Here is a 26177-nt window from a genome sequence, read left to right on the forward strand (position 1 = left end):
TAATTAATATTAATGTTAATTAATATTAATTAACATTAATGTTAATGTTAATTAACATTAATATTAATTAATGTTAATTAACATTAATATTAATTAATGTTAATTAACATTAATATTAATTAATGTTAATTAACATTAATATTAATTAATGTTAATTAACGTTAATTAATATTAATGTTAATTAATTAACTTTAATTAATATTAATGTTAATTATTTAATAAAAAGCCCAACACTATTTTTCTTTGCCTGTCCCATTTGGTTCTTTAGTCGTCAGAATTGTTGTCTGAAGACCAACAAGGATACCCAATGGATTTACTTTGCCAAATGGATCATCGTGGCATTGCCGTATTGGTCCATTTGATCGACCTTTGTTTTTTTTATTTATTTTATTTTCAGATGTTACAGACGGGACAGACATGAGTGAGGGATAGGAAAGGGAGAAAGAAAGAGGAAGGAAAGGAAAAACAGAAGGGGAGAGGGACAGTGAGAAAGGGGGGGAGAAAAAAAATAAGAATCTCCTGGATCACCTGTTGAGAGAAGAATAGAAAACAAGCAAAAACAAAACCAAAGCAACATACTAAACACAACAGCATCGCATTAATCTAGCTAAGTGTAAACAGCAGTAAATACTAAATATTCAATGTTGTTGTGCAGCACGCAGGACAGACAGCGCACAATGTGCTTCGAAGTAGCAGCCAAGAAAGGTGTAATTTAAGTCTACGAGCAGTGAACATCCGTGTGCACACCTGTGTGGATCAGCACGCTTGTATTCAAATGGTTTCCACATGTAATGGTCTGCAAGAGGATGTAGAGAGCCATAGCCCCGCCCCCCAGGGCATGAAGCAGGCATGGAGGAGATCCAGGCCCCAGACATCCAGAGGCCCCAGAGTGCGAGAGCCCAAGGAGGACCACCGGAGGGGCATCCGTGCCACCCTCATGGGAAGAGCTGAGGATCCCCAGACGCGGCGTCACCCAGTAGCCACCGAGCAAAAGCTAGAGGGGGCTGCACCGGCGTGCCCGCCGGCTCTGCAGGCAGCCAGCTGTGCCAGAGTGAACCGAGCCGCAGGCCCAGGGGCCAGAGCCCAACAGTATTAAAGGGCTTTTAAGCAAGGTTAGGGGGAGACAATCAGAGGGGCAGTGTGATGATCTTAGGTTATGAACTACCGCGGTCAAGTCATTAAGGGAGACGGGATCAAAGACAGCTGAGCACACAGGAGAAGGACTCGGATCTGAGGCAGCAGACGACGAGACAAGAGCCCTGATCGATAGGATCTTATCATGAGAACACTCTAACACCTCGTCACGGAATTTAGTTGGAACCACAATCTGGACAACTGGACTTCCAACACAGTCCAACCCTTGTGGACTCGACTTATGGACTAGTGCATCCTTCTGCAGAGGATAACCAGTGTCCGCACTTCTAGCGTCATCACTAGGTTGCACCTTGTGAAACAGCTCAGTCAGTGAAGCATCAGCACGCTGCGCTTGAATTAGCTCTTGCTGGGAAACTGACAAATATTCAGGAATATTCAAATCTGGTTCAACCTGACACTCTTCTGCTTGAGTTACAGGCTTGGCATCGCTTTTAGCTGCAGCCCTCATAACAGCACAAGCTGCAAAGTCAGAAAAAGCCTGTTCACACTCATGGGACTCATTCAGGACTCTAGATTTAACAGGTAAAGAACTGTCAGCCCAGACTCGATTTCCAGCCAAATCATTCCCCAAAATCACATGTACATCCTTAAGTAGCAAAGCAGGACGATCACCATTGCTGATATCATCATCCACAAAACTGCATGACAGCCTGACTATATGCAATGGGGCACAGATAGTGGTTAAACCCATGCCTTGAACAAGCACACACTCACCAGTATCCGTGTCCTTTGAAAATGGCAACACGGAAGCTAAGATAAAAGAATCCTTCGTTCCTGTGTCACGCAAAATCTTTACAGGAACTTTATGAACATCACCTGGGAGTGATACAAACCCATCAGACACAAAATCCTCAAACCCTGAATATCTCTCTGATTTAGATTTAGTCAAAACTAGGGTTTCCTGAGAGACTACTGAAATTTCCCGCGCAGGAATGGTAAGAGCCGCAGGCTTAACCTGTTTACCTGTGCGCGCCAACAAGGGACATTGTGTTTTCCAGTGTCCATTGGCATGGCATTAGCTTGACCAAACTTACTGGGCTTCACACCACCAATGGCCTTCGCAGGGTCCGATGACATAAACTTAGTTTGACCAAAAGCTCTTGCGGGAGCACCAACTGAAGACCAGTTACTACCAACCTGCCCCTTATGTGCCAAGATATATTCATCAGCCAGTTTAGCAGCATCAGAAATTATTGTCACTTCCCGTTCGGCAATGTAAGTGGCAACCTCATGAGGAACACAATCTTTAAACTGCTCCAATACCATCGACTCACATAAATCCTGAAAAGTTGTCACTCCCAGTGCCAAACACCATCTGTTAAAGTGTTTAGTTAATTCCCTCGCGAACTCTACATGCGACTGCTTATCAGACTTCCTCCATGATCTGAAACGTTGACGGTAAGCTTCTGGTACCAACTCATACGCCTTCAGAACTGCATCTTTCACAGTAGCAAAACCCTGACAATCAACTGCACTGAGTGCTGAATAAGCTTCCTGAGCCTTTCCAGTCAAAACAGACTGTAACATGATCACACAGTCAGCTTCTGGCCATCCTCTCAATTCGGCAATGCGTTCAAAAAGGCATCTGGTTCTCTTTCATCAAATTTACGCAAATTACGCACAATATCAAAAGTTTCAAGTCCTTGTGGAGAAGACTCTTTAGCCTCCACACCACCTGATAACTTGCCCATCTTGATTAGGTGTAGCCGATACTGCTCTAGCTCCATCTTTTCTAAAGAAGGCCTCACACGGTCTTTCTCCATGCTCAGCTTGTCTCTTTCAATTTGTAAGAGCAACAACTCCTTTTGCTGCTCAAAAGACAAAGCAACTGTAGTTGAAACCACACTGCAACAAATTTCATGAATGAATCTCAGAGAAACACTCCTGCAACCTAACAGGGAAAGCACTGATTTTTAACTTGTGCACAATCAACAATCAATATAGCTCATGCGCTCCAAAATTTATACAAAACAGCACATCAACACTAGCTCCACTAAACTTAAATCTAGAGAAAAGCTAAGAGCTAACATGACTGCCTCCACTTAATCTTCCTAAACAATGTGGCCTCCCCAAAACAATACACAGCAAACTCAGAACATCAAATCACCACAAATAACCAAACTCATCAGCAATTAACTCAACAATTGCCTACAAGGCAAGTCAAAACACAACTAGATAAAGACATCTAAACAGATGAAATCAAACAGGACTAGTTGCAATCAGCTGCAAACAGACCAGCTCACAATCAAACTTTAGAAAGCTCACCAACCAAGAGAACTGCGCAGACGAGCCCCCATTTGTCACAACCCGGCTCAAGGACGTGACAAACAAGTGGGAGACCACACACAGGCTTTTATAGGGTGTAAGATATGTTTAATGAAAATGAGATAAAGCAACTTAGGTGTGCTGCATCTATAATTGGGTCAGCTCCACCTACCTGCAAGAAACAGGTAACAGAAAACAAAACACAAGGCCAGCCCACTGGCTGTCACAAGGGCCACAGATGCCAACAGACTCCATACACTCATCCACAAGGCCAGTAATGTTGTGGGGATGGAGCTGGACTCTGTTAGGGTGGTGTCTGAGAGGCAGATGTTGTCCAAGATAAAGACAATCATGGATAATACCCAGTGGCGGTCCTAGCTTCTTTGGCGCCCTGGGCGAACACTCCCTCTGCCCCCCCCCCCCCACACACACACACACACACACATATGAAAAGAGAGAGTATGCGTAGTATACAAACAGCCATCATAATTCGTCACACAATGAGAACAGGACAAATCAACAACTTACAATTAATATTAAAATCTGTAACATATTGTTTGGAGTTTAGTCTGTTACTGTTGCTATTTTTACCATTTCTTCTTGGAGCAACTGTAACGCATCATTTCCTCAGGGATTAATAAAGTATTCTGACTCTGCTAGTTTCAGGATGACCTGCCATTATCCAATCACACATCTGCTTACCTGCATCTGTTGCTCGTTTCTCCTCCTCTTTTCTCTTTTTTCTAAACTGAGCACCTGATGGCTTTGAACTTTTCTTGTCCATCTTACATTGGTTTTAATTTTGCACATGGCTGTAGCTCAGGTGGCAGAGCAGTTCAGCCACAAATCAGAAGGTCGGTGGTTCGATCCCAGGCTTGCTGCAAGATACTAACCCCGTGTTTGCCTACTGGTGGTCAGAGGGCCCGGTGGCGCCAGTGTCCGGCAGCCTCACCTCTGTCAGGGCGCCCCAGGGTGGCGGTGGCTACAATGTAGCTGCCATCACCAGTGTGTGAATGACTGAATGTAGTGAAAAGCGCTTTGGGGTCCTTAGGGACTGAGTAAAGCGCTATACAAATGCAGGCCATTTACCATTTACTCCAGTATGAACACCCATCGCTCAACTCGAGGACCACCACAACACGATCTAACACACACCTTAGTTCACAGATTCACTTTGTCTAAGGTGCATTTCTGAGATTTCACACAAATCATGAATACATGATGGACTTGGATTTACATCATTATAAACGAAATATTTATATTTGGAAGCAGTCGGACCCCCTCCCCTTTCGACGGGTTGTGTGTGAGACCCTAACCCTTTGAATAATCAAACTGTAAATTATAAATTTTAAATTGTTATTGATCCTTTACTCCTGGTCCTAAAGTGTAGATTTATTTTCTTACTCTTCTTATATTTATTGTTTGTTTACTTGCACTGCTGTAACTGCAGCCTCATCGTCTCGTCTCTCTGGACTGTCTGGGGTGGAGATGACAATAAAGTTTACTTTGACTTCAGCAGCGCGCAGGCGCACCGAGCAAATTATAAGTCTGTATCATGATGTCTGGTGTTTTCCTGTTTGTTGTTTTGTTTTTATTTTGTTTTATTTTGCGAGTTGGTTATTAGACGCTGCTCCAGCCAGCCTGAGACTCCCCCGCCGCCCCGCCCTCTCCTCCCTGTGCCGCAACCAGCAGGCGCACCTCGCAAACGGAGGGCGCCCTTACTCCCAGCAAATGGGCGATAGAAAACCGATCGGTGCCTGTGCCATTCCCAATACGCGCTGGCTGACGTCGTGGCAGCATGAGCACGAGCATTTCTTTTTTTTTTGCTGATGCCCGTGATGCCGCCCCCCACCACGATGCCGTCCCGGGCAACCGCCCGTGTCGCCCGTATCAAAAACCGCTACTGATAATACCTCCCACCCACTCAATGACACGCTGGCTATCACAGCAGCAGTGGGAGAGGGAGATTACCAGATAAACATAAACACGCAGCATCTAACACACTGGGAACACTGCAATAGTTACACCCTTTTCACACACGCTCTTTTCTACTCTGGAATATTCTCGTCAATTTTCTTGATATTTATTTGTAATCCCCTCTGTTAATCCTTGGTATTTATAACTGAGTGATCTGCATACGTTAGTGCTATTTCTTAAATGTGTAAAATCTGTAGCATATTGTATTATTTGGAGTTTAGTCTGTTACTGTTTTTACCATTTCTTCCTGGAACAACTATAACCCGCAAAGTTTCCTCAGGGATTAATAAAGTATTCTGATTATGATTGTTTCAGGATGACCTGCCATTATCCAATCACACATCTGCTTACCTGTATCTTTGGCACCTGATGGCTTTGAACTTTTCTTGTCCATCTTCCATTGATTTTAATTTTGCACTCCAGTATGAATTTCTAAGCAGCAGATCAGAGATCATCCCCCTACTCGCTGAAAATGCTACTCAGGGCCATTGATCAGTGATCATGTGGAGGGTGTGGAGGATAAGAGAGGCACGGACGGGACTCTCTCTCTTTAGCCTTCAGCCATGAACATAGACAAGGCAGTTCATATGGTTCATCTTCATTTACACACAGCGCACCTCCATCTTTCCGGCGCCGTAGGAAAGCCCATAGCAAACACCGTGATGACATCACGTACCTCAACGTCTCGACCAAAGTTACCCCGTCACCACGAGTAAGGGCGCCAGCAGATATAGTAATTTCACTTGAAAATAGAAACCAGGTTAATGAGAAAGAGAGAAAATTCAGATCGATCAGTGAGAGTTATGCTTTTTAAAGCAGGCGACCGTGGCTCAGGGGGTTGGGAATCGCATCTATAACCGGAAGGTCGCCGGTTCGATCCCTGGGCTCTCTGTCCTGGTCGTTGTGTCCTTGGGCAAGACACTTTACCCTACTTGCCTACTGGTGTTGGCCAGAGGGGCCGATGGTGCGATATGGCAGCCTCGCTTCTGTCAGTCTGCCCCAGGGCAGCTGTGGCTACAACCGTAGCTGCCTCCACCAGTGAGTGAATGTGAGAGTGAATGAATAGTGGTATTGTAAAGCGCTTTGGGTGCCTTGAAAAGCGCTATATAAATGCAATCCATTATTATTATTATTATTAAATAAGTCGTCAGCTGACGTTTCCTCTGCACAGTGAAGCTCCTCCACTTTAGGCTGAACGGTTTATTACAGCGCAGATTCTCCACTCCGAGATCTCACTGTGATTGGATAGTGAAGCAGCAGGTGTGGCAGGTACAGCAAACTGAGTTTCCGGTAGGGCATTTCGCACCTGTGTTAAACACAGTCGGTGTTTCCCTGCACTGGTTAGGTAGAGGCGAGCTCTTTCCAGAGTTTGAGGATCCGGACTCGGAGCTGAAGTTGTCCGGCAGAAGCAGCAACAAGCGCAGATGGCAGCGAGTGTACCGGCAGGTGAGTCGGTGGGCTTTATTTTACCTGCGGATACCGACAGCGTCAGGATCCGGAGTTTCTCGCTGAGGGAGAACCTGTTAGACCAGTGTTGTGCCAGAAACTGATTTCCAGTGTTTCCGTGTGTTTTAATGCGTAACGTCTTTACTTTATATTGGTAAAGAGACGTTAGTGGACAAGATTTACAAAGCGGCTACATTATAACCAATCCGGTCCTTTTTGGTCACTTAAACTATTGTTGTATTTCTCTGCTGTCCTCTTGCCCAGTTTCCTCCCAAAAAACACATTTTTAATGCAATTTAAATTTTTTACTAGATAAATAAAGGATATATAAAAGTCACAGAACAAATATGTAGTTTTTACCAGATCATCAGTAAGAACTCTTTCATTTATCTGTGTGTCTGAATAGTGGGGGCAAGGAGAAACAGTAAGGACGAACCTGTGAGCTGTAAGTCCAGATGTTTGTATAAACACACACAGCTGTCGCTGAACCTGAGATAAAGAGTCAGTTTAGGGAATCAAACAGTGAGCTGACATGTGTGTCTGTGTTCAGTGAGGCTGGTTCTGGTTGGGAAGACTGGAGTAGGGAAGAGCTCCAGTGGAAACACCATCCTGGGAAAGGACGTCTTCAGAGCAGCAACTGGTTCTGCCTCAGGTAACACACACACACACACACACACGAGGGTGTCTAATAATATGAAGGTCTCTGTCTGCACAACCGAAACAAGGACTAAGAAACAGAAGGTCGCAGGCAAAGGTGCAAGAGCAGTTTTAAATCAAGATCAAATCTAAAGAAAGTAGAAGTGCTGCCTCTCTCCTAGTAGCTGTACCTGTGGAGATACTAGGTTATTTTCAGAAAAGTTCACCTTTGACCTTGAGTTCAAGGTCAGAGAGATTCAAATAGGTCCAAGATCACAAAAAGCTTATGCTGGCTTGCTCTGGAGTTATCACATTCACAAACTTGGGCATTCACACCACCCGCCTCCACCTGTGGCCAGGCCTCTGGGATGGATGAGACTCTGCCTGAGGGCCTTAAGGCTCTGGATTTCCTGGTTGAAATGCGTCTGTAACTTCTGGAAGTTGTGGGTGATGCCTCTGGACCAGAAGATTGGGTGGTGGTCCCCCCGTTCAAGAGCAGGGATCAGTGAACAGTGATTCTTGGTCCACACTGTTCATTCCTGGTTGGAGTAAAGTTAGAAGACTTTAAGTAAGGCATTACTGACAGTTCAACAGTTGGAGGCTTTACCAGTGCATAGAGCTGAGCACGGAAGCTGGTCGGTCTGCATTCCTGTCCTCACCTGTGGCAACGAGCTACGGGCAGATACAAGCTGCAGATAAGGACTAAAGATGGCACGATTTCACTTTTTTATGTCCGATACAATATCATAAATCTGGATATCAGCCGATACCGATATAAATCCGATATAGCGTTTTTTATAATCAATCAAACTGTTTTTTTAATATCTTGCTACATTTTGTATAAGTTCCTACTCAAGTTAAGATAAACAACAACACTAAAGCTATTCTGTTATACCTGTTTGTAAAAAACACACTGCACCCAAAATATGTCATAGTTCAGCAATACTGATCAATCTAATAAACTTAAACCTGCTCAATCCTCCCTATTCTGGTATTTTAAAGAGTACTTAGCAGAAATATTAAACAACCTGACTAATAGGGTTGCAAACGCCCAGCAAACCCCCCCCCCCCCCCCAAAAAAAAAAAATGACGGAACCACCCCCACCCTCCACCTCGTGATGCTTAACTGATGAAATCAACTTTAATTTAATGCACATGTAAAAAAAAAAAAAAAAAAAAAAAGGCACATACATAAATTTTTTTTCAAGAATAATTAAATAGATTCAACATCTTTCTTCAACAGAGCTGCAGACTGCACAGATGGTTCCCAAAGGAAAAAGTACTACAGCTTACCAGGGTATATTAGACGTAACAGTTACTACAGTAATGGACTTCTGTACATTTTACATCAGATTAAAACTTTGGGTGTCAGATAATTATTTATTAAAAGCTCGACATTTTAAATGAGAATAAGAAAGAAAAGTATGTCTTTGTGCCCCTTTTCCCTGTTCATGCCCTATCGGCCCCCCTGGCTAAACTTTGCTAGATCCGCCCCTGCACAGTTACGTCAGCTGTAGAAAAAGATCCTCGAGTAGAAAGTAATATTAAATAAATTCTAACAACAGCTGATCGAGCTTAAACGTGCTGCTGTTGTTCAGCCGCTGGTTTCCTCTTTCTGGTGCAAAGTGAACGATAAACAAACGAGAGACGATCAGCTGATCACTGATCAGTTTCATGATTGAAGCAGGGGCGATTCTAGGATCAGAGCTTTGGGGGTGCTGAGCACCCAGAGAGCTGCCCAGCCAGGCAAGATAAACCCGTCTCCGTCAGTCCCTGCGTCCTTAAATGTTGTCCCGAGTTGTCTCTGAATGTCTCCTCGGTGCATTTAAACCCCTGCTCCTCCCTGTCCTCACCGTCTGTTGTCTTCGTCTCTGTTATCAGTCATCATAATTTTACCATCTCTGTGCAAGTCTGCAAATTTCTTTATTAAATCATAAGATTCTTAAATTCATCAAGTCTCTCTGTGCCTGGGTCCTCGTCACAAAACATGACATCACTGTTTTGTACATTTTAACACAATTTAATCCACATTTGTGAAAGAAAAGAAAAACACTTTTTTTAAAGTCTGTAACAAAACCATCAAATCTGATCAAGGTTATTTAAATGCTGCAAAAGAAGAATGGATTGGAATAAAAATACATATGCTAACCTTAATTACTGGGAGAATAATGAACGATGCTCACAGTGAGTGAAAAGTAAACTGAGAGCATTTTTTGGACAGAGATTCACTTTTAATGTGTTTGTGTGTGTGTAATATAATACAGACACATAAAAACACTCCCGAAACAGAATTATTACAAATAAATTATTACAAAATATTAATAAAAACTATAAAAATGGAAGCAACTTTGCCTGTGGTAGAATGCATGAAAAAATCTTTACTGCAGATGCTAATTTTGTGTTGTCAGATTTATGAGTTTCATGCTTTCATAGTGGTCCTTAGGAGAGCTTGACATTTTCTCAGGTGGTCCACACTGTAAAAAGTTTGGTTCTTCCTGACCTTGTTCTTTCTCCTCACGTTCCCTCTTTCCTCTCTCCCTCTTTGGACTGACAATCATACACAAATAGATTCAATTAGATGAAAAATTACATTAATATGAAAAAAAATTCTATTAAGATCACTAATAAAAAGTCCTCTCAGTGTTCTTTCAACCAAAAGGCAAATAACCAAACCACATAAAAGATGTAAACACTGAAACACTGATCCAACATTATTCTTGATTAATGGATCATTTGATTTTACACTTTTACCTGACGTGGCTCCTTTTTTTTGGAAAATCTTCCTCATATCCATTATGAACCTGGCTGTCTGTATATACACACACACACACACACACACACACACACACACACACACACACACACACACGCACACCAGGTGTTCTAAGGTTAATGAGCATCCAGTCAGTTAGTATTTGGTATTTATTTATTTATTGTCATTGTCAAGAACAATGAAATTGCGTTTGGGGCTTCCATACAACCCAAAAAAAAGAAGAAAATAATAAATACCCCTTAAAACCCAAGTGTACATATTTAACCCAGTGTGACTCCAATGCAATAAGACAATCCTTAGCAATAATGTTCGTAGAAATTCAGACAAAGACCTGAGAAACATGACAAAGTACAACAATGCAACCCATTCAATATTATTGTACTGTGAGATATGATATCAGATATGATAGTTATCTATTTAAGAAAGAGGGGGGGGGGGCAGGAGGGGGAAGAGAATAAAGATATGATGCACCAATGCAGACCAGTTCATTGCTATTAAGAAGTTGGATATGGTTATTGTCCGTGAGAGGGGGGCAGAGAGTTCAGGAGCCTCACAGCCTGTGGATACAGGCTGTTGGCCAGTCTGGATGTTCTGGCCTGTATAGACCTGTACCTTCTCCCTGAGGGCAGCAGATGGAAAAGGTGGCGCGCAGGGTGATGTTGGTCCCGCAGGATACTGTGCACCCTCCTCAGACAGCGAGTGGGGAAGATATTACTGATCTCTGGCAGACTTGTTCCAATAATTCTGCCAGCTTCTTTCACCACCCGCTGGAGTGCTTGCTGATCGGCCTTGGTGCAGCTGGGGAACCACACTAGAAATCCATACGTCAGAACGCTGCTGATGGCACAGTTGTAGAAGTTCAACATCAGAGATCTGGGAATGTGTGCGCTCCGCAGTCTCCTCAGGTAGTAGAGGCGCTGTTGGGCCTTCCGTACAACTGAGGTGATATGGTTGCCCCAGGACAGGTCCTCGGTCACAGTTACCCCCAAGAATTTAAAACTGCTCACCCTCTCCACCGCCTCACTGCCAATGAAGAGAGGCAGATGGTTGTTATGACCCCTCTTAGTTAGTATCCATTTCAAACAGGACAGTGGTAACAACAGCAGCTACGGAATGGAATGCTTTACAAACATTCAGAGATGAACTTGCACACTTGCTTTACTTGTCTGGATACATTTCTCTGAGATTAAATGCAGGTTTGGTAGCGAGCCTCCAAATGCTCAACCAGACCGCTGACAGGTCTCGTCCGCCGCAGCCGCTCTATCGCCCTCCGACGTGCTACGGTTATGAGCTGAGTAACACCATGGCATACGTTTTGTGAGGTGCTTTTTTGATATTTAATGGATCGGATTACATTTGTTGTTTCTCTCCGATATCCGATCCAGTAATTTAGGTCAGTATCAGACCAATACCGATGCGTAATATCGGATCGGTCCATCTCTAATAAGGACAGACTGGAGCGTTTACCTCAGAAGAGCTGCCATGTGTGTCTATGCCATTTGTTAGAGAGTATATCATCTGCACTCTGATGAAGAGGGTGAAATGATTATTTATGTTTAGACATGCCAAGAGTTTCCATGAAGTTCACTTTTTTAAAAACAAGAGTCTAACTGATCTGTTTCCTCCTCAGTGACGGCTGAGTGCTCCAAGCAGCAGGAGAAGCTGTTCCAGAGGACCATCTCTGTGGTGGACACTCCCGGCCTCTTCGACACCACGATGTCTGAAGACGCCGTGAAGAGGGAGATCTCCAAATGCATCAACATGTCGGCCCCGGGGCCCCACGCCATCCTGCTGGTCATCAGGGTGGGACGCTTCTCAGCAGAGGAACGAGACGCCGTGAAGAAGGTGGAGGAGATCTTTGGAGAGGGTGCCTGGAGGTACACCATGATCCTCTTCACCCACGGAGACAAAGTCAAAGCAGACTTTGATCACATGTTGAAGACAGCAGGGCCTGAGCTGCAGGAGGTCCTGATGAAGGCTGGAAACAGATACCACGTCTTCAACAATCTCAGAGCCAACGACCGTGGTCAAGTCCTGGATCTGCTGAAGAAGGTCGACAAGATGGTGGCCGACCACGGAGGAGAGTTTTACTCCAACAAAACCTACCTGCAGGTGGAGGAGATGCTGAAACAGAGAGAGTCAGAGCTCAGAGAGTTCTACGAGAAGAAGCTGACGGAGGAAATCAAAGCAGTGGAATTAAAGTACGAGAAGAAGCTGAAGGAGGCTCAGGAGGAGAAACAGCAGGTGGAGAAGGAATGGCAGTCTGAACGGGAGGAGGTGCAGCGATATTATCTGGCTTTAGCGAGCGGAGTTCGTCAGTTTGTGGAGCAGGTGGCCCAAGATGCCTCCTTTGATAAAATCCTTAAAAGGTTCCACGAGAAGCTGAGGCTGAACTGAGCTGCTCACACTTCCTCAGCAGACTGAAGGTTCACTCTCATCCTTCATCTGTTCTGTTTAATCCATGATGGTAGTGCATCCAGGTCATGTGATCACTGTCATGGAAGCCCATGAGTGGACAGACTGACATCAGACTCCAGCAGCCAGCAGCCTGTTTTGTGTACATGTTTATGCATCTTCTCTTGTTCTTTTTCTATGTGTGATGAAAATGAACCCTCTGTTCACTTTAATGTTACACTGAGTGAGGAGCTGTAAAGAAACAGGAAGTTTATGAATCCCACAGAAACCGTGATCAACCTCGATCTTAATGACAGACTTTCAGCTGTTCATGTGCAGATGGAGAAATGATGCCATGCTCTGAATCTGTGCTAGTTTAACGTGTGGCCAAAGTGCATCGTGACCAGTGTCTCATAAGGAAATGTAGCATCTATGAACGCATCTTCATGTTTGTCTCATGATTTTGATGTATTTTGTGTAACCTGGAGAAAGTGCTTTTATATACCATACTTCACTGTCAAAGTTTGTTTAATGTCACTTTTTATTACTGACAAAATAAAAAGATGAAATTTTCCTTTTTTTCCCCTTTTTTTTCATCCCTCATATTTTGGCTGCGTTCACGCTGCAGGTGAAAGACTTTGTTGACCCTATGTGACCCATCTATCCGATCATGACAGTGTGAACGGCACAAATCTGATATTTTCAAATCCGACCTGGGTCACTTTCGTATGTGGTACATATCAGATGTTTTAGAAAGCGACTGCTGTTTTATTTAATGCGACTTGCGGTCAAGTCGCATTAAATCCGTCTTTTACGTCACTGACACAAGACAGACGCCAATTATCAGTGCCGGAGAAGCACCCGAGAAGACATTGCGAACGCTTCCTGGCCATCCGGTGAAACTGCTGGGAAGACAACGTTGGAGAAACGTGAACATTTTATTTGTACTGTATAATCTGCAGATTCTGACAGAAATCTGCAGCTATCCTTTGAAGCACCGCTGCTCTAAAACAGCAATAAGGATCATTATTAGGTTATTTACATTATTATGTAAATAACAAAATAACAAAGCAAAAATTGGGAAACATGAAGTCCGAAGTCTTTATATAAAGGGCCATCAGTCAAACAATATAGTTTGCTCTGGGTCTAAACAGAGCGCGTTGTGTGTGACATCTTCTTTTGCGCATGCGGGCCGCTTTGAGGGCCGTGAACCGTTCACACTACAGCAAGTTTGAAGTCGCATTTTATTTGTAGTCTGAACAAGCAGACAAAAAAATCGGATTTGATCAAAAAATCGGAATTGATCATTAAGACCTGCAGAGTGAACGTAGCCTTAGTTTCATCCAAATCTCTTTGGTGCCCCCTGCTCTGACAGATCGGTGCTAGAATCAGAATGTCTTTATTGTCGTTGTCACAGGTACATCGAAATTAAAAATAGTCCCTGATCAGTGCATTATCCCTAACAATATCAAAATATAAATAAAACAAAATCAATAAATAAAGTACTTAAAGTGCTAATAGGAATAGTATTAGCAAACATTCACATACATGCCTGCATACTGACTACTCCTGGACCGGCTGGCTGAGAGGAGTTGAAGTTACAGGTAAATGTTTGTTTCTTCACAGCTTCAATAATCAGTCATCAGTACATCAGCACAGAGACAGCATCTCCATCAGTATGGAGGGTCTCAGGTGCCAAATTTAATCATCTTGTAAAATTAAAATATGACAGAAAAAGGTAAAGTATAAAATACTTTACATTCAATAGTCAACTAGTCGAAAGGAGCCAGCTGAGGCGGTTCGGGCATCTGACAAGGATGCCTCCTGGGCGCCTCCTGGGTGAGGCCCCAAAGAACCATCAAGAAATGGTTCTTTAGGGGACCTTTAATGGTTTTTCAAAGAACCTTTTTAAAAATGGTTCTTTAAAGAACCCTTTTAAATCTTTCAAAATAAAATGTATCATAAATTGAATTTGAGCAGGGTAAAATAAATACGAGCACATAGACATATTAATGGTTTATTGTCGTTTTGTAGTTACCAAAAGACAAAAAGGCATTTTAACCCTCAGCACAGCATCACTACTAATACATGTCACATATTAGTGTTTTAAACAGTAATAATTAAATATATTTGCTATACTATAAATAAATATATATAAATACTACATCTACAGATAACACAACAATTAATACATTTATTGTTTAATTAATAAAACATCAGAAAGTGATAAAAACACATTAGAAATAGCAATAGCTTCATAACAAACCAATAAATCAACACATTTTCATCAGCAGATGTTTGCATGTTCAGTAAAAATATTTCAACAACAAGTTTATGATTAAAATGATCAATGAACTTCAGCGTTATGTAAGGTAAGTTTCATGTTGTACTCATGGTCCTTTTTTAGTCCAGTTTAGGACAATGTCTCTGATGTATGTATCATATCAAATATGTGTCAGTAGTAATACGATGGCACCTGTCCAAGATGGCGGCCAACCAAACCGGTTTGACAACCGGTTTGACCGGTTTCGTGCGTGTGCGCATGCGCGTTCAGTAATACGATGGCACTAGTCCAAGATGGCGGCCAACCAAACCGATTTGACCGGTTTCGTGGGTGTGCGCATGCGCGTTCAGGTGTGGAAATACCACAGGGGATCAGAGGGGTTATATGAGTTTATGTGTTTTTAACGGGGTTTTAATTTAATCAAACCATAGGGTTTTTAATTAAACTATTTTTATCACTTAGGTGTATCGCAACATTCAGTTATGCATGTGTTCTTAAAAGCAATTCTTTGTTTCTTGTTTCATTCTTGGCGGAGTGGAAGCTGTTTTGGTTCACAGTGCGCCTTAACAAAGAGGGTGTGCTCTAGTCAAAAGTGTTGGTAATAGTGTTTTAATCACACTAATTTTCTAAATCTGACAATGTCTCAGCTTGCAGTGAGGCATGCATTTTATTTTATAAATGGCACAAATGGGAATTTCTTCTGAATGGGTGATGTCAGCATGTTCACAAGCGTTTCATTTAATCAAACCCCTAGTTTTAATTTAACTAGTTTTTACACATCTACTGGGGTTTCTTTCCAGGGTTGATGCGATCATTTTATTTAAAAATCGGGATTTCGGAATGTTGAACTAAGAGTGAGACAAAGCCAGCCAGCTAGTTTTTAACACAGTAAATGTTACAAATAGCATTCAGTCCTTTAGAAAATAAATGCTATAAGCAGCCAGTATCGCTCTTTTCAAACTAATCGTCTTTTAAATACACTCATTTTGTGATTCCGGTGTCACACCTTGCACCGATGCAAGCATTTTATTTATTTAAAAACGGATCAAACGGGCCATTTCTTCTGTAAGGGGTTTCATGGTTTCAGAGTAGTTTTTAACACAACAGATAGTCACAAATAACATTCAGCCCTTTAGAAAATAAACGCTACAGTGATACTTCTAAAACCAGTCGCCCAGACCCGCTCCAACTTTTCAACAGCTGGCTAATTGTTTGAATTTGTTCAGGATTGTAAAAGCCCACCGTGGGTATCACTAGTTGAGAGTACCATGCGAACAAGGGCCCAGCCTATTGTTTAAAGTGGCCGGTATTGGCTCTTTTTGTAATTCCTCGACAAGGTAAATGGGGCAGGTGTACCAGTCGGGTGGCGACCCCGCCTATTGTCTGAAGTATCGGCTCCTTTGTAATTCCTTGAGAAGACAAAAGCCCTGAAGGGTCTCATTTAAATTGATTGGAGACATACCTTTTCTTTTTGGAAACACCCACCCTATATAAAAAAAACACGCTCAGAGCCCGAAACCCTGCGCCATTTACGCCTCAAGATTCGCTGCAGAGCACACCATTTTCTTTGCGATCATCAACACTAACATCGTTCTTTATAACATGGCCATCGTAAACGGTAAGTAAAACAAAACCTATTATTGGATTTTTAAAAAGTGTTATGTTAACATATTATAGGATATTCAAACTATTTTTTTTCCCTAAAACAAAAGCTTAATTTTTAGGAGTTCGGGAGAACGGCCCAGGGCCCTTTTCTTTAGAAACGGGCGCTTTTACAGCTGGAACTAGTCCTCTAACAGGCACAAGGTGTGTACAGCATTACTGGATTTTTAAACGTATGTATGTTTTAAACTAGCGATTGTTTTAAATTATGTAATAACGTTTTTGTTTGTTCCAGGGTTAACAAACTGAGCAGGAAAACATTCAGACACCGCGACCACAGAGCCCAACCTTACATCAGGTGTGTATACAACGGGATGTATAGTTGTGTATTATTTTTTCAAAAGAAAAAAAAATTAAAAAGAGGTTTAAACAATTACAAATGTTCTAAACTGACCGTTTTACACCTACAGAGCCACGCCAGAGAACCGTGTGTGTGGAGGAGCAGGACCATCCCGAATAACGCACACTACAAGGTAAGCATAGGCATATATAAATTAGATAAAAAGAGAGAGAGAGGGAGACACGCTTATTCAGTTTGAAATGGGTACATGTATAAAATGTTTTAACACATGTCTATCTATCTTCACAGACTGCAGAACAGCACCCCTCCTCATAATGATCAGGACACCGTACGATTCCAGACGTTTTTGGAATGTTTAAGCAGTATCGACCTCCCAGAACAACAAAAACCTGGAGCTTTGTGCAACAGTGGAGAGTCAGAACAGATCTTCATCAGCGAACCTGCAACACCCCCGAGTGAGTGGCTACCTCGCGATTTCTCTGATGTTTTTGAGTACAGTATATCAGATTTTGATCTAGTTCATATACCCACCACCCCAGAATGTGACAGAAATAGCATTGATTCACACATAGATTTCGAAGAAGGCGGCATAACAGACTCTCAAATATCACCGGCGTATGATGCTTACATGAAGCTTCCAGACGCTCAGCCTGCTGAACAGAGTCATATAGCTTCAATAGCTGATAAATTATGTTTGATTGAAGCTAGACTCAATCAATACCACCAAGAAGCACAGGTACAAAGGCAACAGTTTACCAAATCCATAAACAAAGTGTGTAGTACATTAGACAACATCTGCTATGTTCTATTTAAACCCAGATTCCTTTTATAGTTTGCAGTGAAATTTCTTAAACCATTGTTTAATGGGACAGAAGTACAAGTCACTCTTTACTAACACACTGTAGATAAGTTTATTGCTGAACGACACAGCTAGCAGTCCCACACACTCTTTAGATTTTTGAAGTTTTGTGTGTGATGGTTTTGCCTCTCACACCTTACCCCTTTCTCCCAGTATCACAACAGTATGACTCCCAAAGTACGACTCAGTAAACAAACAAGGACTCTGAACTCAGAACAGAAAGATACAGTTGAAAGATTAGTGATATCTTTTATGATGCGTAATAAACTACACCCTCTTCTTCTCTGTATTTATGTTGTTTGTGTGCGTGCGTGCGTGCGTGTGTGTGTGTGAATGCCTTAGAAGTCAAAGTATACATTAGCCATACTTACAAAAACATTTTTAATTTCATTTAGAACTGAGATTCTAAGTTGTAAGCAGAAATCGTATGCTCAACCAGGAGTATGTTTCCCCACTTTCACAATGCTGAGGCATCAAATCCATGATCCAACAGATGGTTTGTCACATGTGGGCGAGAAGGGCAAGCCAACCCTTACTTACACAACCTCACACACTATAGATTTTTAAAGCTCTTGTGTACAACGGTTTAGCTAAAGATATAACTTCTACTTTTGATAAAGATCACTCCCTCTGCATATTTCTTAAGAAATGAAGTGTCTTTACTGGGATATTTATTGTCAAACTATGCGATTTTCCAAATGTGTGTGGAGTAAAATGTTGTGACCAAGAATCATTCAGGATTAACAACACAAACTGTTTTGATAGCAGAAACAGTCTGTCTTATAGTTCCCATACTTTACCGCTAGTTTTACAAACACATTCTTCTTCATATCGGTTTAATTGGTTTTTTATGAAACTGATTTTTAATAGTACAACCAAGGTCTAACTTTTCCTAGCTCCCCAGTATAAATGCAAGAATTTTGCAGACTTTATTGAAACTGTCACAATTTAACACTCAATGCCATAAACAGAGTTGATCCATGTTTCTATGGACAGTGTTTCATACATCAACAGCTCTGAAAATCACTTTTAAAGTAATGTAGAACATGATCTCTCTCACTCTCAGCGTCTCTAAAAAACCCAGCAAACTGACAATCACCTCTAAACAAGGGGTCAGTTTATAGGCTTTTTGTTTGTTTGTTTGTTTTGTTTTTTATCAGCCGCAACACCATGTAATGCATGGATGTTAGACTCTTTCACCAGACCATGTTGCTAGCCCAACCACCAGGCTCAGGGTCTCTGAACTCTAACCCTGGCCCTGGCTGCCAAATGTGCCTCTGACCCTCTTGTGCCTGTTCACCACCAGACTAAGTTTGTACTCTCACCTACTAACATTATTTTATTACAGGGCAATATTCAGCTAGGTTACTACTTTGACTTTCTTACTTTGAGCACATTTCCGAGCCCATACATTATCAAACTTTTACTTGAGTATTTCTGACACCAGCTATACTTTTACTTAAGTAAAAAAAAAAATGCACAAAGTAAACTGTCCTCCTCCTCAGTGTGACGCAGGGGTGCAGAGTCCATCCTGACTAATGTATAATCTGACTTCTAAGGTACGCACGCCAAGGCCTAGAAGACAAGGGGACAGTTTACTTTGTGCTATAAAAACACAAACCTTAATCTTTGATCTTCCAATTTTATCTTTCTGTTCTGGTTTTAGAGTCTCTGTTTATTGAGTCGTACTTTGGGAATCACCCTGTTGTGAGACAAGGGTACGCTGGGAGAGAATATGGCATTATACAAGCAGAGTGTTTTGGCCGTTTCTGTAGATCTAAGAAATACACCTGTTATTGGTTATGAAAAAGAGTTAGCTGTGGTGCAGGTTTAATTTATAATTGTTGCATGAACTGTTAAAGAATTAAAGACAGCTTTACACCGATAGTGCAGGCATTTTTTTTTTTACTTAAGTAAAAGTATAGCTGGTGTCAGAAATACTCAAGTAAAAGTTTGATAATGTATGGGCTCGGAAATGTGCTCAAAGTAAGAAAGTCAAAGTAGTAACCTAGCTGAATATTGCCCTGTAATAAAATAATGTTAGTAGGTGAGACTACAAACTTAGTCTGGTGGTGAACAGGCACAAGAGGGTCAGAGGCACATTTGGCAGCCAGGGCCAGGGTTAGAGTTCAGAGACCCTGAGCCTGGTGGTTGGGCTAGCAACATGGTCTGGTGAAAGAGTCTAACATCCATGCATTACATGGTGTTGCGGCTGATAAAAAACAAAACAAACAAACAAACAAAAAGCCTATAAACTGACCCCTTGTTTAGAGGTGATTGTCAGTTTGCTGGGTTTTTTAGAGACGCTGAGAGTGAGAGAGATCATGTTCTACATTACTTTAAAAGTGATTTTCAGAGCTGTTGATGTATGAAACACTGTCCATAGAAACATGGATCAACTCTGTTTATGGCATTGAGTGTTAAATTGTGACAGTTTCAATAAAGTCTGCAAAATTCTTGCATTTATACTGGGGAGCTAGGAAAAGTTAGACCTTGGTTGTACTATTAAAAATCAGTTTCATAAAAAACCAATTAAACCGATATGAAGAAGAATGTGTTTGTAAAACTAGCGGTAAAGTATGGGAACTATAAGACAGACTGTTTCTGCTATCAAAACAGTTTGTGTTGTTAATCCTGAATGATTCTTGGTCACAACATTTTACTCCACACACATTTGGAAAATCGCATAGTTTGACAATAAATATCCCAGTAAAGACACTTCATTTCTTAAGAAATATGCAGAGGGAGTGATCTTTATCAAAAGTAGAAGTTATATCTTTAGCTAAACCGTTGTACACAAGAGCTTTAAAAATCTATAGTGTGTGAGGTTGTGTAAGTAAGGGTTGGCTTGCCCTTCTCGCCCACATGTGACAAACCATCTGTTGGATCATGGATTTGATGCCTCAGCATTGTGAAAGTGGGGAAACATACTCCTGGTTGAGCATACGATTTCTGCTTACAACTTAGAATCTCAGTTCTAAATGAAATTAAAAATGTTTTTGTAAGTATGGCTAATGTATACTTTGACTTCTAAGGCATTCACACACACACACGCACGCACGCACGCACACAAACAACATAAATACAGAGAAGAAGAGGGTGTAGTTTATTACGCATCATAAAAGATATCACTAATCTTTCAACTGTATCTTTCTGTTCTGAGTTCAGAGTCCTTGTTTGTTTACTGAGTCGTACTTTGGGAGTCATACTGTTGTGATACTGGGAGAAAGGGGTAAGGTGTGAGAGGCAAAACCATCACACACAAAACTTCAAAAATCTAAAGAGTGTGTGGGACTGCTAGCTGTGTCGTTCAGCAATAAACTTATCTACAGTGTGTTAGTAAAGAGTGACTTGTACTTCTGTCCCATTAAACAATGGTTTAAGAAATTTCACTGCAAACTATAAAAGGAATCTGGGTTTAAATAGAACATAGCAGATGTTGTCTAATGTACTACACACTTTGTTTATGAGTTTGGTAAACTGTTGCCTTTGTACCTGTGCTTCTTGGTGGTATTGATTGAGTCTAGCTTCAATCAAACATAATTTATCAGCTATTGAAGCTATATGACTCTGTTCAGCAGGCTGAGCGTCTGGAAGCTTCATGTAAGCATCATACGCCGCTGATATTTGAGAGTCTGTTATGCCGCCTTCTTCGAAATCTATGTGTGAATCAATGCTATTTCTGTCACATTCTGGGGTGGTGGGTATATGAACTAGATCAAAATCTGATATACTGTACTCAAAAACATCAGAGAAATCGCGAGGTAGCCACTCACTCGGGGGTGTTGCAGGTTCGCTGATGAAGATCTGTTCTGACTCTCCACTGTTGCACAAAGCTCCAGGTTTTTGTTGTTCTGGGAGGTCGATACTGCTTAAACATTCCAAAAACGTCTGGAATCGTACGGTGTCCTGATCATTATGAGGAGGGGTGCTGTTCTGCAGTCTGTGAAGATAGATAGACATGTGTTAAAACATTTTATACATGTACCCATTTCAAACTGAATAAGCGTGTCTCCCTCTCTCTCTCTTTTTATCTAATTTATATATGCCTATGCTTACCTTGTAGTGTGCGTTATTCGGGATGGTCCTGCTCCTCCACACACACGGTTCTCTGGCGTGGCTCTGTAGGTGTAAAACGGTCAGTTTAGAACATTTGTAATTGTTTAAACCTCTTTTTAATTTTTTTTTCTTTTGAAAAAATAATACACAACTATACATCCCGTTGTATACACACCTGATGTAAGGTTGGGCTCTGTGGTCGCGGTGTCTGAATGTTTTCCTGCTCAGTTTGTTAACCCTGGAACAAACAAAAACGTTATTACATAATTTAAAACAATCGCTAGTTTAAAACATACATACGTTTAAAAATCCAGTAATGCTGTACACACCTTGTGCCTGTTAGAGGACTAGTTCCAGCTGTAAAAGCGCCCGTTTCTAAAGAAAAGGGTCCTGGGCCGTTCTCCCGAACTCCTAAAAATTAAGCTTTTGTTTTAGGGAAAAAAAATAGTTTGAATATCCTATAATATGTTAACATAACACTTTTTAAAAATCCAATAATAGGTTTTGTTTTACTTACCGTTTACGATGGCCATGTTATAAAGAACGATGTTAGTGTTGATGATCGCAAAGAAAATGGTGTGCTCTGCAGCGAATCTTGAGGCGTAAATGGCGCAGGGTTTCGGGCTCTGAGCGTGTTTTTTTTATATAGGGTGGGTGTTTCCAAAAAGAAAAGGTATGTCTCCAATCAATTTAAATGAGACCCTTCAGGGCTTTTGTCTTCTCAAGGAATTACAAAGGAGCCGATACTTCAGACAATAGGCGGGGTCGCCACCCGACTGGTACACCTGCCCCATTTACCTTGTCGAGGAATTACAAAAAGAGCCAATACCGGCCACTTTAAACAATAGGCTGGGCCCTTGTTCGCATGGTACTCTCAACTAGTGATACCCACGGTGGGCTTTTACAATCCTGAACAAATTCAAACAATTAGCCAGCTGTTGAAAAGTTGGAGCGGGTCTGGGCGACTGGTTTTAGAAGTATCACTGTAGCGTTTATTTTCTAAAGGGCTGAATGTTATTTGTGACTATCTGTTGTGTTAAAAACTACTCTGAAACCATGAAACCCCTTACAGAAGAAATGGCCCGTTTGATCCGTTTTTAAATAAATAAAATGCTTGCATCGGTGCAAGGTGTGACACCGGAATCACAAAATGAGTGTATTTAAAAGACGATTAGTTTGAAAAGAGCGATACTGGCTGCTTATAGCATTTATTTTCTAAAGGACTGAATGCTATTTGTGACATTTACTGTGTTAAAAACTAGCTGGCTGGCTTTGTCTCACTCTTAGTTCAACATTCCGAAATCCCGATTTTTAAATAAAATGATCGCATCAACCCTGGAAAGAAACCCCAGTAGATGTGTAAAAACTAGTTAAATTAAAACTAGGGGTTTGATTAAATGAAACGCTTGTGAACATGCTGACATCACCCATTCAGAAGAAATTCCCATTTGTGCCATTTATAAAATAAAATGCATGCCTCACTGCAAGCTGAGACATTGTCAGATTTAGAAAATTAGTGTGATTAAAACACTATTACCAACACTTTTGACTAGAGCACCCCCTCTTTGTTAAGGCGCACTGTGAACCAAAACAGCTTCCACTCCGCCAAGAATGAAACAAGAAACAAAGAATTGCTTTTAAGAACACATGCATAACTGAATGTTGCGATACACCTAAGTGATAAAAATAGTTTAATTAAAAACCCTATGGTTTGATTAAATTAAAACCCCGTTAAAAACACATAAACTCATATAACCCCTCTGATCCCCTGTGGTATTTCCACACCTGAACGCGCATGCGCACACCCACGAAACCGGTCAAACCGGTTGTCAAACCGGTTTGGTTGGCCGCCATCTTGGACAGGTGCCATCGTATTACTACTTGTGTCATATCAAAACAACCCCACACCTGCAGTTGTTTCAGTTTTTCACAGGTGTTTCCTGTCAGCTGGTCAACCTCACTCAGGGGGACATCCATATTAGCCAACCAAATGACAAGCTCCTCCCTTTGTGCTTCAAATCCCTCCCACTCTGAGACAAGGAGCTGAGAGAGAGAGAAAAGAGTCAATTATAAAGAAGAGAGAAAAGTGAAACCCTCCTCAGGTCTGACTTGCATACCTGCAGTTGACCTGCAATGGACTCCAGTTTGGCGTTCACGTCATCCCTCGTCTGAGGACACCCAGCAGCCAAGTCTGCAGGGTGTCCTGGAAGAGCAGGGTTAATGTTCAACTCCTCCTGGTCAGGCTCTCCAGCTGGATGATCCGAGGTCTCCCCTCACGCCACTGCCTCTGAACACAGAAACACAAACTGCATCTGAAGCAGGGGGTGCAGATTTTTTTGCTATTCTTTTCTAAATCCAGGCTTGATCACGTGGAGGTATTTGGAAAACTGTTTTGGCCAGTGGACGACTGTTGTCTTGCAGAAAGTTAAATCAAATGTATGTGATACACAATCAATTCACAAGAACACATTGTAAAAAATAAGTCCAGTTCTTGCCTGATTTCAAGTGAATTCTGCATCAAAACGGAGACAGAATTAAAACGAGTGTTTGCAGCAAATGTGAGCACAAAGCCTCACTTTGTACAAGCCTGCTGTTACAGTTCTCCTCTATGCAGACGACTTTACTGTTTCCAAGGCACAACTTGGACCTGCTGTACAAATCTTATGGATACACACTAAATGAAACAGTAGTGTGCACGACTCCAGATTCTGACCCCTCATCCTAATAGGGTCCCAACATAGCAACAGAAATAAAGCAAATGTTGAGGCTTCAAAATACAAAGTACAATACAAATACAACTCCTGGGATATATCCCAGGATTCATTGCGGGTCATAGAGAAGATTTGTTTCTGATAACAATGGTGGTCGAAGCAGGAGAGGAAAACACTTTCAAATGTAAGTATATGAACATCTGGTGGTACAAAAGTTAAATTGTTATAGCGGTTGTGTTGTTAAGCTTTGGGCATCTGCAGAGACATGCTTCTTTTATTTAAATAACCCTAAACCAGCTTGTACCGCGGGTCCCGCGATTTTTCATGTACTGCTGCTTACATACAGCTAATTTTGATTTTTTTAAATTAATCTTCATGGTGACATGTTGTGGGGAACAAAGACCAAACAGTCATTTTATTAAAATGAGGAGAAAACGATCACCTCTTCACTGGGTGCAGGATTGGGCCCCTGTGGCGTGGAGGTACAAGAATGAATCCGTTTACAGTTTATTCATATGAGTGCGGTTTTATTAACCCTCATGCTGCACAGCAGCGGTCCCCAACCTTTTTAATGTCAGACAGGGAGCGGCCTTTAAGGTGTTGCGGATAAATACAACAAAATAAATGATACGACCAAGAAAAAACGGGTCTTTGGTAAATATAATAATAAACTTGAATTAACTGTGTCATTGTGTAACTTCATTAGCAGCTTCCTCCTGAAAATGCGCCAACGTTGAGAGTAACATCCTCCTCTCTGCCCCTTAATGCGCCCTGGTCGCTATGGTAACGTGTATTTCTTTCAAAATAAGAGCCTAACCCTAATAATAACTAATAACCCTAACCCTCTCCTTGCTCAGGGGTACCTCAGGGTAGCTGTTCAGGGGATTGGAGCCTCCGACTTTCCAATCATCCCTGCCCCGTCATTATATAGTTCATACTACTAACAGCAGCATCACATTCTTGATACCACATTACAGCCACAACACCTTGTCATAGCAACACTAACTAAACCATACACAGTAAATGTATTTACCTTCTCTAGTTCTGAACTAAATATGTTTGAGCTTGGTAGCAGTCATCCTGTTTTGTTATTTACTGTCCAACTAAATAACTCCAAAATATGTTATATATATAAAGGTTTTCATTGTTGGTGATATTAATGTATATTGTGCTACTAAACCAGTGGAGAAGGATGTTTTCAAACCTGCTCTATGCTTTCAACCTCTTGCAGTCTGTCACCAAACTCATTTTAAACTGACTTACTTTGATCTGACGTGGGCCGGACCAGTAAAACTGCCCTTTCTGTTAGTGTAACAAAGTCTAACTATGCATTTAATCTGTGGGATAAATTCATATAAGAAGAATAAGAAGTGTAATTTTAAAATGTCTCAGTTTGTCTACACAGTAAAGAAATGCTGCTGTAGTGTCAGCATGACTGTTTGGTCCTAAACTGTAAGAAAAAGATCGATTGTAAAAGAGAGAGAGAATATATGGTATACTGGATAGTTTAAAGAAAACAGGAAGTTTTCCATTATTTATTTGTTTAACTATTGCCTAATTATTTATGTTTGACACCCCTGACTTAGAAGAATAGTATTCACGGCAAATCGCGGGCTGATGTTGCGTGCAAGTTTTTAAAGAGTTCCGTTTAAGAA

General features: G+C 41.5%; 3 protein-coding genes across 3 annotated transcripts; 2 read left to right on the top strand and 1 right to left on the bottom strand.

Moving 5' to 3' along the window:
- The first annotated feature begins 6616 nt into the window (after nt 1-6616).
- Nucleotides 6617-13220, top strand: LOC147320162 (GTPase IMAP family member 7-like). The gene is made up of 4 exons (XM_086308094.1): nt 6617-6843; nt 7250-7288; nt 7394-7495; nt 11883-13220. The coding sequence occupies exons 1-4, from the start codon at nt 6822-6824 to the stop codon at nt 12647-12649; spliced, it is 930 nt and encodes a 309-aa protein (XP_086164220.1). The 5' UTR covers nt 6617-6821; the 3' UTR covers nt 12650-13220.
- A 3312-nt stretch (nt 13221-16532) lies between these two features.
- Nucleotides 16533-17913, top strand: LOC147320163 (uncharacterized). Its single transcript, XM_086308113.1, has 5 exons — nt 16533-16548; nt 16655-16736; nt 16828-16890; nt 17003-17065; nt 17182-17913. The coding sequence occupies exons 1-5, from the start codon at nt 16533-16535 to the stop codon at nt 17723-17725; spliced, it is 768 nt and encodes a 255-aa protein (XP_086164239.1). The 3' UTR covers nt 17726-17913.
- Nucleotides 17914-20963: 3050 nt separating this feature from the next.
- LOC147320164 (uncharacterized) lies at nt 20964-22344 on the bottom strand. Its single transcript, XM_086308112.1, has 5 exons — nt 22329-22344; nt 22141-22222; nt 21987-22049; nt 21812-21874; nt 20964-21695 (listed from the first exon to the last, which is right to left on the bottom strand). The coding sequence occupies exons 1-5, from the start codon at nt 22342-22344 to the stop codon at nt 21152-21154; spliced, it is 768 nt and encodes a 255-aa protein (XP_086164238.1). The 3' UTR covers nt 20964-21151.
- Nucleotides 22345-26177: the final 3833 nt, after the last annotated feature.

This window comes from Aulonocara sp. 'chitande type north' Nkhata Bay, linkage group LG10, assembly GCF_057382095.1.
Source record: "Aulonocara sp. 'chitande type north' Nkhata Bay isolate Kocher_YH1m ecotype deep benthic linkage group LG10, A_spYH_male_GT1.1, whole genome shotgun sequence".
NCBI classification, from domain to species: Eukaryota; Metazoa; Chordata; class Actinopteri; order Cichliformes; family Cichlidae; genus Aulonocara; species Aulonocara sp. 'chitande type north' Nkhata Bay.

What these genes read in the sequence shown, in the direction of transcription:
- LOC147320164 (XM_086308112.1), bottom strand. An exon ending in AGAGCCCAACCTTACATCAG is followed by an intron (nt 21,875 to 21,986) that starts GTGTGTATACAA and finishes TTACACCTACAG; the next exon opens with AGCCACGCCAGAGAACCGTG. An exon ending in CGAATAACGCACACTACAAG is followed by an intron (nt 21,696 to 21,811) that starts GTAAGCATAGGC and finishes CTATCTTCACAG; the next exon opens with ACTGCAGAACAGCACCCCTC.
- LOC147320162 (XM_086308094.1), top strand. Translation starts at nt 6,822, where the DNA reads ATGGCAGCGAGTGTACCGGCAG. An exon ending in GGCAGCGAGTGTACCGGCAG is followed by an intron (nt 6,844 to 7,249) that starts GTGAGTCGGTGG and finishes GTGTCTGAATAG; the next exon opens with TGGGGGCAAGGAGAAACAGT. An exon ending in TAAGGACGAACCTGTGAGCT is followed by an intron (nt 7,289 to 7,393) that starts GTAAGTCCAGAT and finishes GTCTGTGTTCAG; the next exon opens with TGAGGCTGGTTCTGGTTGGG.
- LOC147320163 (XM_086308113.1), top strand. An exon ending in AGTCCTCTAACAGGCACAAG is followed by an intron (nt 16,737 to 16,827) that starts GTGTGTACAGCA and finishes TGTTTGTTCCAG; the next exon opens with GGTTAACAAACTGAGCAGGA. An exon ending in AGAGCCCAACCTTACATCAG is followed by an intron (nt 16,891 to 17,002) that starts GTGTGTATACAA and finishes TTACACCTACAG; the next exon opens with AGCCACGCCAGAGAACCGTG.